The sequence below is a fragment of the Orycteropus afer genome, unplaced genomic scaffold (genome assembly GCF_000298275.1).
Source record: "Orycteropus afer afer isolate SDZICR_OR568_19922 unplaced genomic scaffold, OryAfe1.0 scaffold00094, whole genome shotgun sequence".
NCBI lineage: Eukaryota > Metazoa > Chordata > Mammalia > Tubulidentata > Orycteropodidae > Orycteropus > Orycteropus afer.
In genome coordinates, this window is record NW_006921681.1 from 6,967,809 (window position 1) to 6,979,920 (window position 12,112).

Sequence of the window (12,112 nt, forward strand, 5' to 3'; positions counted from 1 at the left end):
ATTAATTCTGTCTTCCATTGCATCAATTCTACTCCTTTGCCCTTCCAATGTGTTATCTATTTCTGACAATTTAGTAGTAATCTTCTGGATTTCTGTCTATGGATTTAGAATCATTTCTAATTTCTTATTTATTTTGTCATTTTGTTCTTGTATTTTCTTCCATAATTCTTCTAGGGCTTTGTCTATTTTCCTTGGTCTGTCTCTCAATCCTTTGAAGATACCTAAATATAATTCTTTTGAATTCCTCATCAGAGAGTTCCAATGCTGCTGCTTCTTCATGAATGTGTTCTGGGTCTGTATCCTGCTCTCTTATTTCTACCACTTTATCTTGTTTCTTTTTGTGGACTGGAATGGTCTGTTGTCTCAGAGACATTGTGGCATTGTTGTATTTAGATCTCTGTTAACTGTTTGTGAAGAGCAGCCAAGGGTGAGTCAGGCTCTTGGTGGTGGTTTATCATTGGCCCATTCGTGGAAAAGGAGGTGGTGGCTCTCATTCAGTAAGTGATGCTGCAGGAGGTATGGGTGTAGTTGTGTCGTATGGGGACTGTTGGCTGTCTTCTACTCCTTTCCAGTCGTCCGGGTCCAGAATGTCTTGGGGTTCCCGGCAAGTGGAGCCTGTTCTTAAGTACCTGGAATCTGGGAGAATGCTGTTGCTTTAAATACCCAAAATGGTCAAACCGCTTATAAACATTCAAAGTGGCTGTGCCCTCCAGACAGACAAAAGTCCACAGCTCAGCCCACCGTCTTCTTTGCTGCTTCTCCTTTTGTTCCCCAGCCACCAGAGCAGTCCTCCATGCAGTCCCTGGCTAATAGGGCTGATTTTTAGGTTAATTCTTAGGTCTTTCCACCACTTGGCAATATCCAAGCTGTCTGTGCTATCAGGATCGCTGCCAGACCGCAACTCCGTATGTCTCCTTTTTTTGGTGTTTTCATGCAAATTCTTCTGCTAGTTAAAATTTAGTCCACTTCTATATCCTTCCCTTTCAGGCTCAGGGGTCCAGGATTATCTTTTGTATCTGTATAAATTGGGTCCCCTTTTCTTTGTTGAAAAGGGTCTGTGTGGTCTTTCTGCCTATTCTGCCATCTTACTGGAACTCCTCTAATTCACTTTAATAATTTGTTCCTAGGTGAGCTACATGGAAATTTACTGTGAGAGAGTACGAGATTTGCTGAATCCGAAAAACAAGGGTAATTTGCGTGTGCGGGAGCACCCACTTCTTGGACCATACGTGGAGGATCTGTCAAAGCTGGCAGTTACTTCCTACACAGACATTGCTGACCTCATGGATGCTGGGAACAAAGCCAGGTATGATAGGAAATAGACTAATGACTGAAGACTTTGGCACAATTTGGGGCCCTTTGTTCCCTGTTAGAGGTTAGGGTTTGAGACGACATTTATGGCTATGAAATTTTCTCTAATTGTGAAGTCCTCTGATCCTTTGGCTCTGCCAGAAAGGTGACAGCTTCATTATGTTAAATATCTTTCTTCTCATCAAAAGAGTGCACTACTGAAATGCATTAGAACTTTTAAGTTTCACTCTTAGGTTTTGTGCAGTTCCTGGTACAATATCAATCATAATATCTGTATATGACTGTTATAGTAATTGATTCTAGAATAAGTGAGCACCTAATAAAGTATCAAATTTGAATGCTTCAGTGTTTTCTAAAGGGACAGCTGGAGGATGAAATGTAATTCGAATAGGGTGCCTTTGGAGTTGGAAGGGAGCTTGGTAGGCTTACAAATAAAGCAGTATTAAGAGAAATAGTGTGACAATCTTACAATCTCTGTATAAGTTTAAAGCTGTTGCTTGTAATTACTATGCTTATAATGTGGAGCCTACTGTACTTTTTAACCTTGGTCTAAGAATTTCATTGTCATACAATCACCTTTATGATTATTTAGGACAGTGGCAGCTACCAACATGAATGAAACAAGTAGCCGTTCCCACGCTGTGTTTACCATTGTTTTCACCCAGAAGAAACATGACACTGAGACCAACCTTTCCACTGAGAAGGTAGGGGAATTTCAGTCCTTGGGCATGAGTTGTGAAGGGTCGAGATTTTCAAAAGTCCCTCTTGCTGTACTCTGCATTTTTTGAAAGGAAGATTGCTATTTTTTCTTAATGGAGGGTGTCTATAGCCTCTGCTTACCACTTTTCCTTTCACCTTAAATTAGTTTTGAATAGGCATTCTGACATGAAATTACAAGATAGAAAATAGAGTTAAGAAAAAGCGATCCAAGATTTTGAGTCTCAAAAACTACTCTGTGCAAGAAAGTAAGCAGTTTTTTTAGAGAGAAAATTGTTCCTTTTCTTCTTCTTAAAAAATTAAACCATTTACCCTGAAGTTAATTCTGACTTAAGGAGACCTTGTATGTGTCAGAGTAGAACTGTGCTCTATAGGGTTTTCAGTAACTGATTTTTCACAAGTATATATCCAGGCCTTTCTTCCAGGCCCCTCTGGGTAGACTGAAACTTCTAACCTCCTAAGATTGTTAGCAAACCAAAACCAAACTCACTGCCGTCAAGTCACATCTGACTCGTAGTGACCGCTCCTTGGTTTTCTGAGGTGGTATCACTACGGAACTAGATTGCTGAATCTTCCTTCCAAGGAGTGACTGGTGGGTTTGAACTGCCAGCCTTCTGGTTAGCAGTCAGATACCTTAGGTACTACATGACCAGAGCCCCTAAAATTGTTAAAGGGATCAAATATTATTATAAGTTAAGGGCATATCATGCAGTAAGCCAGCCCTGGGACCAGTGGAAGGTGGGTGTTTGTGTGCATGGAGCCACCTCCAGGGGCAGGCCGCAGTAAGCCAGCCTAGGACCAGCAGAAGACAGGTCTTTGCCCTGGGGCTAGGCCACAAGCAGGGCAGGGGAGACCAGGAAATTAGCAGAGCAGTTTTAGAACAGCTAGGAGGAACAAACTTGTCTGTCAGTTTGTCCTACTGTGGTGGTTTGAGTGTTGCTGGGAGGCTTGAGGCTATGCTACTGGTGTTTCAAATGGCCAGCAGGGTTACCCGTGGTGGACAGGTTTCAGCAGAGCCTCCAGTCTAAGACAGACTCAGGAGAAGGAAGAGACCATCCACTTCCTCAAAAAATTGGCCAGTGAAAACCTTATGAATATCAGTGAAACACTGTCTGCTATGTTACTGGAAAACTTTATAAATAGCCCTGAAACACTGAATGATACAGTGGCAGAAGATAAGCCCCTCAGGCCAGAAGACATTTGAAATACAAGTGGAAAAGAGCTGCCTCCTCGGAGTAGAGCCGATCTTAATGATATGGATAGAGTAAAGGTTTTAGGAACCCCATTTGCTGGTGTGGCACATCTCAAGATGAGAAGAAACAGCTGCAAACACCCATTAATAATCAGAACATGGAATGCACAAAGTATGAATTCATGATAATTAGAAGTTGTCAAAAATGAAATGGAGCATGTAAAAATCGGTATCTTAGGCATTAGTGAGCCAAAATGGACTGGTTTTGGCCATTTTGAATCAGACTATCATATGATGTGCTATGCTGGGAATGACAGATTGAAGAATGGCATGACATTCATCATCACAAAGGATGTTTCAAGATCTGTCCTGAAGTACAATGCTGTCAGTGATAGGGTAATATCCATATGCCTATGAGGAAGACCAGTTAATACTACTATTATTCAAACTCATGCACCAACCACTGAAGCCAAAGATGAGGAAATTGAAGATTTTTACCAAATTCTACAGTCTGCAATTGAGCAAACATACAATCAAAATGCATTAAATATCACTTGCGATTGGAATACAAAAGTCAGAAACAAAGAAAAATTACTGGTAGTTGGAAAGTATGGCCTTGGTGATAGAAATGGTGCTGGAGATAGCATGATAAAATTTCGCAAGACCAACAACTTACTCATTGCAAATACCTTTTTTCAACAACACAAATGGCAACTATACACGTGGACTTTGCCAGAAGGAGTACACAGGAATCCACTTGACTACATCTGTGGAAAAAGGCTATGGAGAAGCTCGATATCTTCAGCCAAAACAAAGCTTGTAGCTGACTGTGGAACAGACCATCATCTGCTCATATGCAAGTTCAAGTTGAAGATGAAGACAAAGGAAGTCCATGAAAGCCAAAATATGACCTTGATTATATCCCACTTGACTTTAGAAACCATCTAAAGAATAGATTTGATGCAGTGAACACCAGTGACTGAACAACAGAGGAATTGTGAGATGACTTCAAGAACATCATCCATGAAGAAAGAAAGAAGTCATTAAAAAGACAGGAAAGGAAGAGAAGACCAAAATGGATAGCAGAAGAGACTCTGAAACTTGCCCTTGAGTGGAGAGTAGCTAAAGCAGGTGGAAGAATTGACAAGATAAAAGAGCTAAACAGAAGATTTCAAAGAACAGCTGAAGAATACCAAGTCAGTTATTATAATGAAATGTGTAAAGACCTGGAATTAGAAAAACAAAAGGGAAGAACATGTTTGGCATTTCTCAAGCTGAAAGAACTGAGGAAAAAAATTAAGACTTGAATTGCAGTATTGAAAGATTCCATTGGCAATATGTTGAATGATGCAGGAAATATCCATAGAAGATGGGAGAAATACACAGAGTCACTGTACTAAAAGGAATTGGTTGATGTTCATCTGTTTCAGGAGGTGGCATATGATGAAGAATCAATAACATTGAAAGAAGAAGTCGAAGCTGCACTGAAGGAATTGGCAAAAAACAAGGCCCTAGGAATTGATGGAATATCCATTAAGGTGTTTCAACAAATGGGTGTTGCGCTAGAGGCACTCACTCAGCTATGCCGAGAGATTTGGAAGACAACTACCTGGCCAGCTAACTGGAAGAGATCCGTATTTGTACCAATTTTAAAGAAAGGTGATCCCATAGAATGTGGAAATTATTGAACAATATCATTCATATCACATGCAAGTAAAATCTTGCTGAAGATAATTCAAAAATGGTAGCAGCAGTATACTGACAGAGAACTTCCAGAGGTGCAGGCTGGATTCAGAAGAGTATGTGGAATAAGGGATATCGTAGCTGATGTCAGATGGATCTTTGCTGAAAGCAAAGAATACCAGAAAGAGATTTACTTGTGTTTTATTGACTATGCAAAAGTATTCAATTGTGTGGACCATAACAAATTGTGGATAACATTGAGAATAATGGGAATTCCCTAACACTTAACTGTACTCATGAGGAACCTGTACATAGAACAGAAAGGAGGCTGTCATTCTAACAGAACAAGGGGATAGTGCTTGGTTTAAAATCAGGAAGGGAGTGCATCAGGGTTGAATCCTTTCACCGTACTTACTCAGTCTGTATGCTGAGCAAATAATCCAGGAAGCTGGACTATGTGAAGATGAATGTGGCATCAGGATGGGAGGAAGGATCATTAACAACCTGAGATGTGCAGATGACATAACTTTGCTTGTTGAATATGAAGATGACTTGTAGCACTTACTGATGAAGATTAAAGACTACAGTCTGCAGTATGGATTTCACCTCTATATAAAGAAAACAAAAATCCTCACAACTGGACCAATATGCAGCATCACGATAGATGGAGAAAAGACTGAAGTTGTCAAAGGCTTCATATTACTTGGTCCTACAATCAATGCCAGTGGAAGCAGCAGTCAAGGCATGAAAAGATGTATTGCATTGGGTAAATCTATTGCAAAAGACTTCTTTCAAGTGCTGAAGAACAAAGATACCTCCTTGAAGACTAAAATGCACCTCACCCAATCCGTGGTATTTTCATTTGCTTCATATGCATGTGAGAGCTGGACAACGAATAAGGAAGATTGAAGATGAATTGATGCTTTTGAGGTTTGGTGTTGGTGAAGAATGCTAAAAATCCCATGGATTGCTAAAAGAGCGAACAAATCTGTGCTGGAGGAAGTGCAGCTGGAATGCTCCTTGGAAGCGAGGCTGGCCAGACATCGTGTCACTTATTTGTCATGTTTTCAGAAGGGTCCATTCTCTGGAGAAGGATGACATACTTGGTAAGTAAAGTGGAGGGTCAGTGAAAGAGAGGAAGGCCCTCAACAAGATGGATTGACGTGGTGGCTACAGCGATGGGCTCAAGTATAGTAGGGATCATAAGGCTGGCACAGGACCGGGCAGTGTTTCGTTCTGTTGTACAAGGGTCACTATGAGTTGAAGTTGACTCATTGCCACATAACAACAGCAACAACAACAAAGGGTATATAATAGTGCCTAGCACAGTAGAGGATCATCAAAAAGGGGAAGACCCTCAAGGAGATGGATTGACAAACTGCCTATAATGATGGACTCAAGCATAATGAAAATTGTGAGGATGATGCAGGACTGGGCAGTGTTTCATTCTGTTGTACACAGGGTCACTACGGGTCAGAGCCAACTTGATGGCACCTAACAACAAGAAAATAGCAGAGTAGCCACTCAGTAAATGTTAATTTTCTTGTTGTTTTTGTTTATAATTTATTTGGAATTCTTCTCTACATACTTTACTAATTAGCATGCAACTAGATTTTTAAACATGAAGCTAGATTTATTATACTGGTAGTTATAAGAAGACTTTGTCTTATAAACTGAGGATTTATGCCACTGATGTCATGAAGAACTACAATCACTTTTCATTTGATGACATTTTTGTCTTTAATTTGAAAATTATTTTTAAACATTTCCCAGATATCTCACAGAATTTGGTTTCTTGGGTTGGAGATTTAGGGTCATCGTTTCATGGGACATCCCAGTTAATTGGCCTAATAATGTGTTTAGTGCTTCTTTTTTACCTCTAGTTCATTGGGTAATGTGAGGTGTCTTAAAAGCTTTGGCCATCCAAAGCACAGTAGTTCTCTATTTACCTGGAGCAACAGAGGAAAAAATATGGAATAGGAGGAAAATGTAATGTGTGACTAATTGTCTCATGAATAACTACCTGCTTTGCCAGAAGAACTGGATGATGCACACCTGCCATTACTGACCTTTTTGATCAAAGATTCCATAGAAGAATCCTGAACAAAAGGAGAAGGTGACCTAGGTGCCCATCAACAGAAGAATGGATAATCAGACTGTGGTACACAATGGAATACTATGCTACACTAAAGAGTAATGTAAAATCTACAAAACACTGCATAATGTGGATGAATTTGGAGGACATTATGCTGAGTGAAATAAGTCAATCATAGAAGGACAAATACAGTATTAGTTTGTTATTGTAAAAAGTCAAGAAAAGATTTATATATGGAAGGAAACTTTTTTTGTTGGTTACCAGGAGTGGGAGGGGAGGGAAGGGAACACTGGGGAAAAAAAAATACATTGACCCATGGAAAAAATGGGGGGGTCAGGGGGAATGCAGAACAGAATTTTAAGTTATCATGGACTTTAGACTTCTGGAGCCATGGAGGTAGATCAACTCCTGAAGATATTGCCATGAGATTTCTAATCCATAAGTCAAAAGATACCCCTGAAGTCTTAATATTGAACAATAGCTTAGCTTGGCTAGTAAAAAAGGTCTGCCTTGAGTGTTACACTCTGTTAAGAACTACAAGCATACCTCATGGGTATTGTAGGTTCAGTTCCAGACCACTGCAATAAAATGTATATCACAATAAACCAAATTGCATAAATCTTTTGGTTTCCCATTGTATGTAAAAATTTATAGATCAACCGCTAAAGCCAATGATGAAGAAATTGAAGAGTTTTCCAATTCTGCAATCTGAAATGTATTGATAATTATTGGTGATTGGAATGTGAAAGTTGGAAACAAAGAAGAATCATTGGTAGTTGCAAAGTACGGCCTGGGTGGTAGAAATGATGCCGGAGATCCCATGACAGAATTTTGTAAGACCGGCGACATTGCACATACCTTTTTGCAGTGGCTATACACATGGACCTCACCAGAGAGAATATACAGAAATCAGATTGACTAGATCTTTGAAAGGTGGAGAAGCTCAATATCATCAGTTAAAACAATGCCAGAAACTTACTGTGGAACAGATCATCAATTGCTCACATGCAAGTTCAAGTTGAAGCTGAAGAAAATTATTTTAAGTCCATAAGAGCCAAAATATGACCTTGATTATATCCCACTTGAATTTAGAGGCTATATGAAGAATAGATTTGATGCATTGAACACCAGTGACTAAAGATGAGATGAATTGTGGGATGACATCAGGAGAAACATACATGGAGAAAGCAAAAGGTTATTAAATGGGAAAGGAAGAAAAGACCAAAATGGATATCAGAAAAGACTCTGAAACTTGCTGTTAAACAGAATAGCTAAAGCAAAGAAATGCTGAAATAAACACTGAACAGAAGATTTCAAAGGGAGGCTTGAGAAAACAAAGTAAGGTATTTGTGGTAGTTAAAGTTGTAAGTCAACTTGGTTGGACCTGGTTGAGTGGCTGGGCAGCTGATAGTTGTTATTCCCCATGAGGAGACTGGCAGTCATCTCCATGGTGGGACCTATCTCAGGCAGCTGAGTAGCTGCTTTAGGGATGTGGGCTGCTTCCTGTATACAGGCAGCAGCTTTGGGAATGGTCTCTAGTTTATGGCATGCTTGGACCCTACATGTAGCCATGTCATTGTTCCGCAGCTTACCATGCTCTGCCAATCCTGGGACTTTCAATGGACTTGAATTAATGGCCTGCTGTGTGTTTTGGTAACATCGGGACTGTGCCATTTTATTTGTCAACCTTGGGCTTGTTAGCCTCCACAGCTAGTAGCTCCCTGGTGAAAAGATACCTCTAGCTTCAGTGGGCCGGGAGCAAAAGCCAGAGCTGAAGCCCAAGGTCAAGAGACTTTCACCCAGGCCCTAGAGCCTGTCACTTTGAACTTGGACTTAAAGCCTCCAAACTGTGAGAGAATAAACTCCTGTTTGTTAAGGCCATCCCTTTTGTGGTATATTCCTGTCATAGCGGCACTAGGTAACGAGAACAGAATGTGGAAACAGGAGTGGAGTGAGTCCTTGATCCAAGATCCCTGTGCTGAGATGCTGGTAAAGAGACCCTGGCATGTGGCATGAGAGACAGCAGGAGTAGAGCCAAGAGACCAACATGAGAGATGGGAGAAGCAGAGCCCAGAGACCAGCATGAGACACCAACAGCCTTACCAGCCCACAGAGGAGAAAGCCGGATGCCTTTCGGTAGGCGGCTTCCTGGCGGAGTGGGTTGCCTTCAGGCATTAAGTGGTAGAAGAGACCAGCATGAAATGGAGTAGCAGCAGGTTGGCTGGACACCGGAGCAAGAAAGCAGAGTGCCTTTGGTGCAGGAAGATTTCCAGCGGAGTGGGTTGCCCTTGGCATTAATCGGCAGAAGCAGAGAGACCAAGGAAATGGGAAGCAGAGCTGCCTCAGCCTTAAGGGTAGGACCGTGGCCTTTGGGGGTGGAACCACCATAGTCCCCTAGGTTTCAAAGAAACAGAACTTCACCAACTGGTTCTGGAGTGTGAGGCTGCTTATTCATGTGAGATAATAGGATGGAGTTGAGCCGCTGCCCAAGAATGAGGGGGCAGGGCTGCCAAGCCCAAAAGGTAGAGAAATGGGCCCACCAGACCAAGAGGATAAGGTTGCCACTCAGGAACTAGGGGACTGGAGCCACCCAGTGAAGGAGATCTGTACAGATGCCACCCACTGAAGATCTATACAGGTGCCAAGTTGACAAGGGGTGGAATTTTGGTAGTTAAAGTTATATGTCAACTTGGGCCTGCTTGCGTGGCTGGGCAGCTGGTAGTTGTTATTCCCCATGAGGAGACTGGCAGTCAGCTCCATAGTGGGACCTACCACAAGCAGCTGAGTAGCTGCTTTAGGGATGTGGTCTGCTTCCTGTATACAGGCAGCAGCTTTGGGAATGGTCTCTAGTTTATGGCACGCTTGGACCCTACATGTAGCCATGTCATTGTTCCGCAGCTTACCATGCTCTGCCAATCCTGGGACTTTCAATGGACTTGAATTAATGGCCTGCAGTGTGGTTTGGTAACATCGGGACTGTGCCATTTTATTTGTCAACCTTGGGCTTGTTAGCCTCAGCAGCCACTAGCTGCCTGAGTGAAGAGATGCCTCTACTTTCAGTGGGCCAGGAGTAAGAGGCAGAGCTGAAGCCCAAGGTCGAGGGGCTTTCCCACAGCCCCTAGAACCTGGCACTTTGAACTTGGACTTAATGCCTCCAAATTCTGTTGGTTCAAGCCATCCTATTTGTGGTATATTCCTGTCCAAGCGGCACTAGGTAACCAGAACAGTATTATAATGAAATGTGCAAAGACTAGGAGTTAGAAAACCGAAAGGGAAAAACATGCTTGACATTTCTCAAGCTGCAAGAACTGAAGAAAAAATTCACACTTCCAGTTGGAATATTGAAGGATTTTATGGGCCAAATGTTGAATGATGAAGGAAGAATCAAAAAAAGATGGAAGGAATACACAGAGTCACTGTATCCAAAAGAATGAGTCCTATTTCAAGAGGTAGCATATGATCAAGAACCAGTGGTATTGAAGGAGGAAGTCAAAGCTGCACTGAAAGAATTGGCAAAAAGCAAGACTCCAGGAATTGATGGAATATCCATTGAGATGTTTCAACAAATGGATGCAGAGCTGGAGGCTTTTGCTAGTTTATGCCAAGACATTTGGAAGACAGCTACTTGACCAACTGACTAGTAGAGATTGATATTTATCTGCATTCCAAAGCAAGGTGATCCAGCAGAATGTGGAAATTATGAAACAATATCATTAATATCACATGCAAGTAAGATCTTGCTGAAGGTAATTCAAAAATGGTTGCAGCAGTATACTGACAAGGAACTTCCAGAAATGCAAGGTGGATTCAGAAGAGGATGTGGAATAGGGGATATCATTGCTGATGTTAGATGGATCTTAGCTGAAAGCAGAGAATACTAGAAAGACGTCTACCTGTGTTTTATTGATTGTGCAAGGGCATTCGACTGTGTGGATCAAAGCAGATTATGGATAACATTGTGAAGAATGGGAATTCAGAACACTTAATTGTGTTTGTGAGGATCCTGTACATAGACCAGGAGGCTGTCATTGAAACAGAATAAGGGAATACTGCCTGGTTGAAAATCAGGAAGGGTGTACATCAGGGTTGTATCCTTTCACCATACTTACTCAGTCTGTATGGTGAACAGTTAATCTAAGAAGCTGGACTATATGAAGAAGAACACAGCATCTGGATTGGAGGAAGACTGATTAACAACCTGCAATACACAGATAACACAACCTTGCTTGCTGAAAGTGAAGATGACTTGAAACACTTAACTGATGAAGATCAAAGCCTACAGTCTTCTGTATGGATAACACCTCACCATAAAGAAAACAAAAATCCTCACAACTAGACCAATAAGCAACATTATTATGGTAAACAGAGAAAAGATTGAAGTTATCTGGAATTTCATTTTACTTGGATCCATAGTCAATACTCATGGTAGCAGCAGTCAGGAAATCACAAATCATACTGCACTGGGAAAATCTGCAGCAAAAGACCTCTTTAAAGTGTTAAGAAGCAAAGATGTTACTTTGACCAGTAAGGTGTACCTGACCCAAGCCATGGTATTTTCACTTGCCTCATATGCTTGTGAAAGCTAGACAATGAGTAAGGAAGACCGAAGAAGAGTTGATGCCTTTGAATTGTGGTGTTGGCGAAGAATAATAAAAATACCATGGACTGCCAGAAGAACTAACAAATCTGTCATGGAAGAAGTGCAGCTAGAATGCTCCTTGGAAACGAGAATGGCCAGACTTCATCTCACCTTCTTTGATCATGTTGTCAGAAGGGAACATTCCCTGGAGAAGGATATCATGCTTGGTAAATAGAGAGTTAGTGAAGAAGGGGAACACCCTCAATGAGATGGTTATAATGATGGGCTCAAGATAGAGAGGAATGTGAGAATGGCCCAGGACCAGGCAGTATTTTGTTCTGTTGTATACAGAATTGCTCTTAAAGCCTACTCCACAGCACCTAACAACAGCAACAACAACATAATGTAATCTATTAAGTGTGCAATAGCATTATGGAAAAGTTTTGAAATACGAGAATTACCAACATGTGACAGAAATACAAAGTTGTTGTTGTTGTTAAGTGCCGCCGAGTCGTTTCCGACTCATAGCAACCCC

At 41.3% G+C, this 12,112-nt stretch overlaps 1 protein-coding gene across 1 annotated transcript in view; it reads left to right on the top strand.

Annotated features, from left to right (window-relative positions):
• The window catches only part of KIF1B (kinesin family member 1B), a 232,230-nt gene that overhangs the window by 91,258 nt on the left and 128,860 nt on the right, over positions 1 to 12,112 (top strand). Inside the window, exons 5-6 of the mRNA XM_042781192.1 lie at positions 1,128 to 1,306; positions 1,904 to 2,015. Coding sequence (XP_042637126.1) covers positions 1,128 to 1,306; positions 1,904 to 2,015 — 291 coding nt within the window. The remainder of the gene's footprint in view (positions 1 to 1,127; positions 1,307 to 1,903; positions 2,016 to 12,112) is intronic.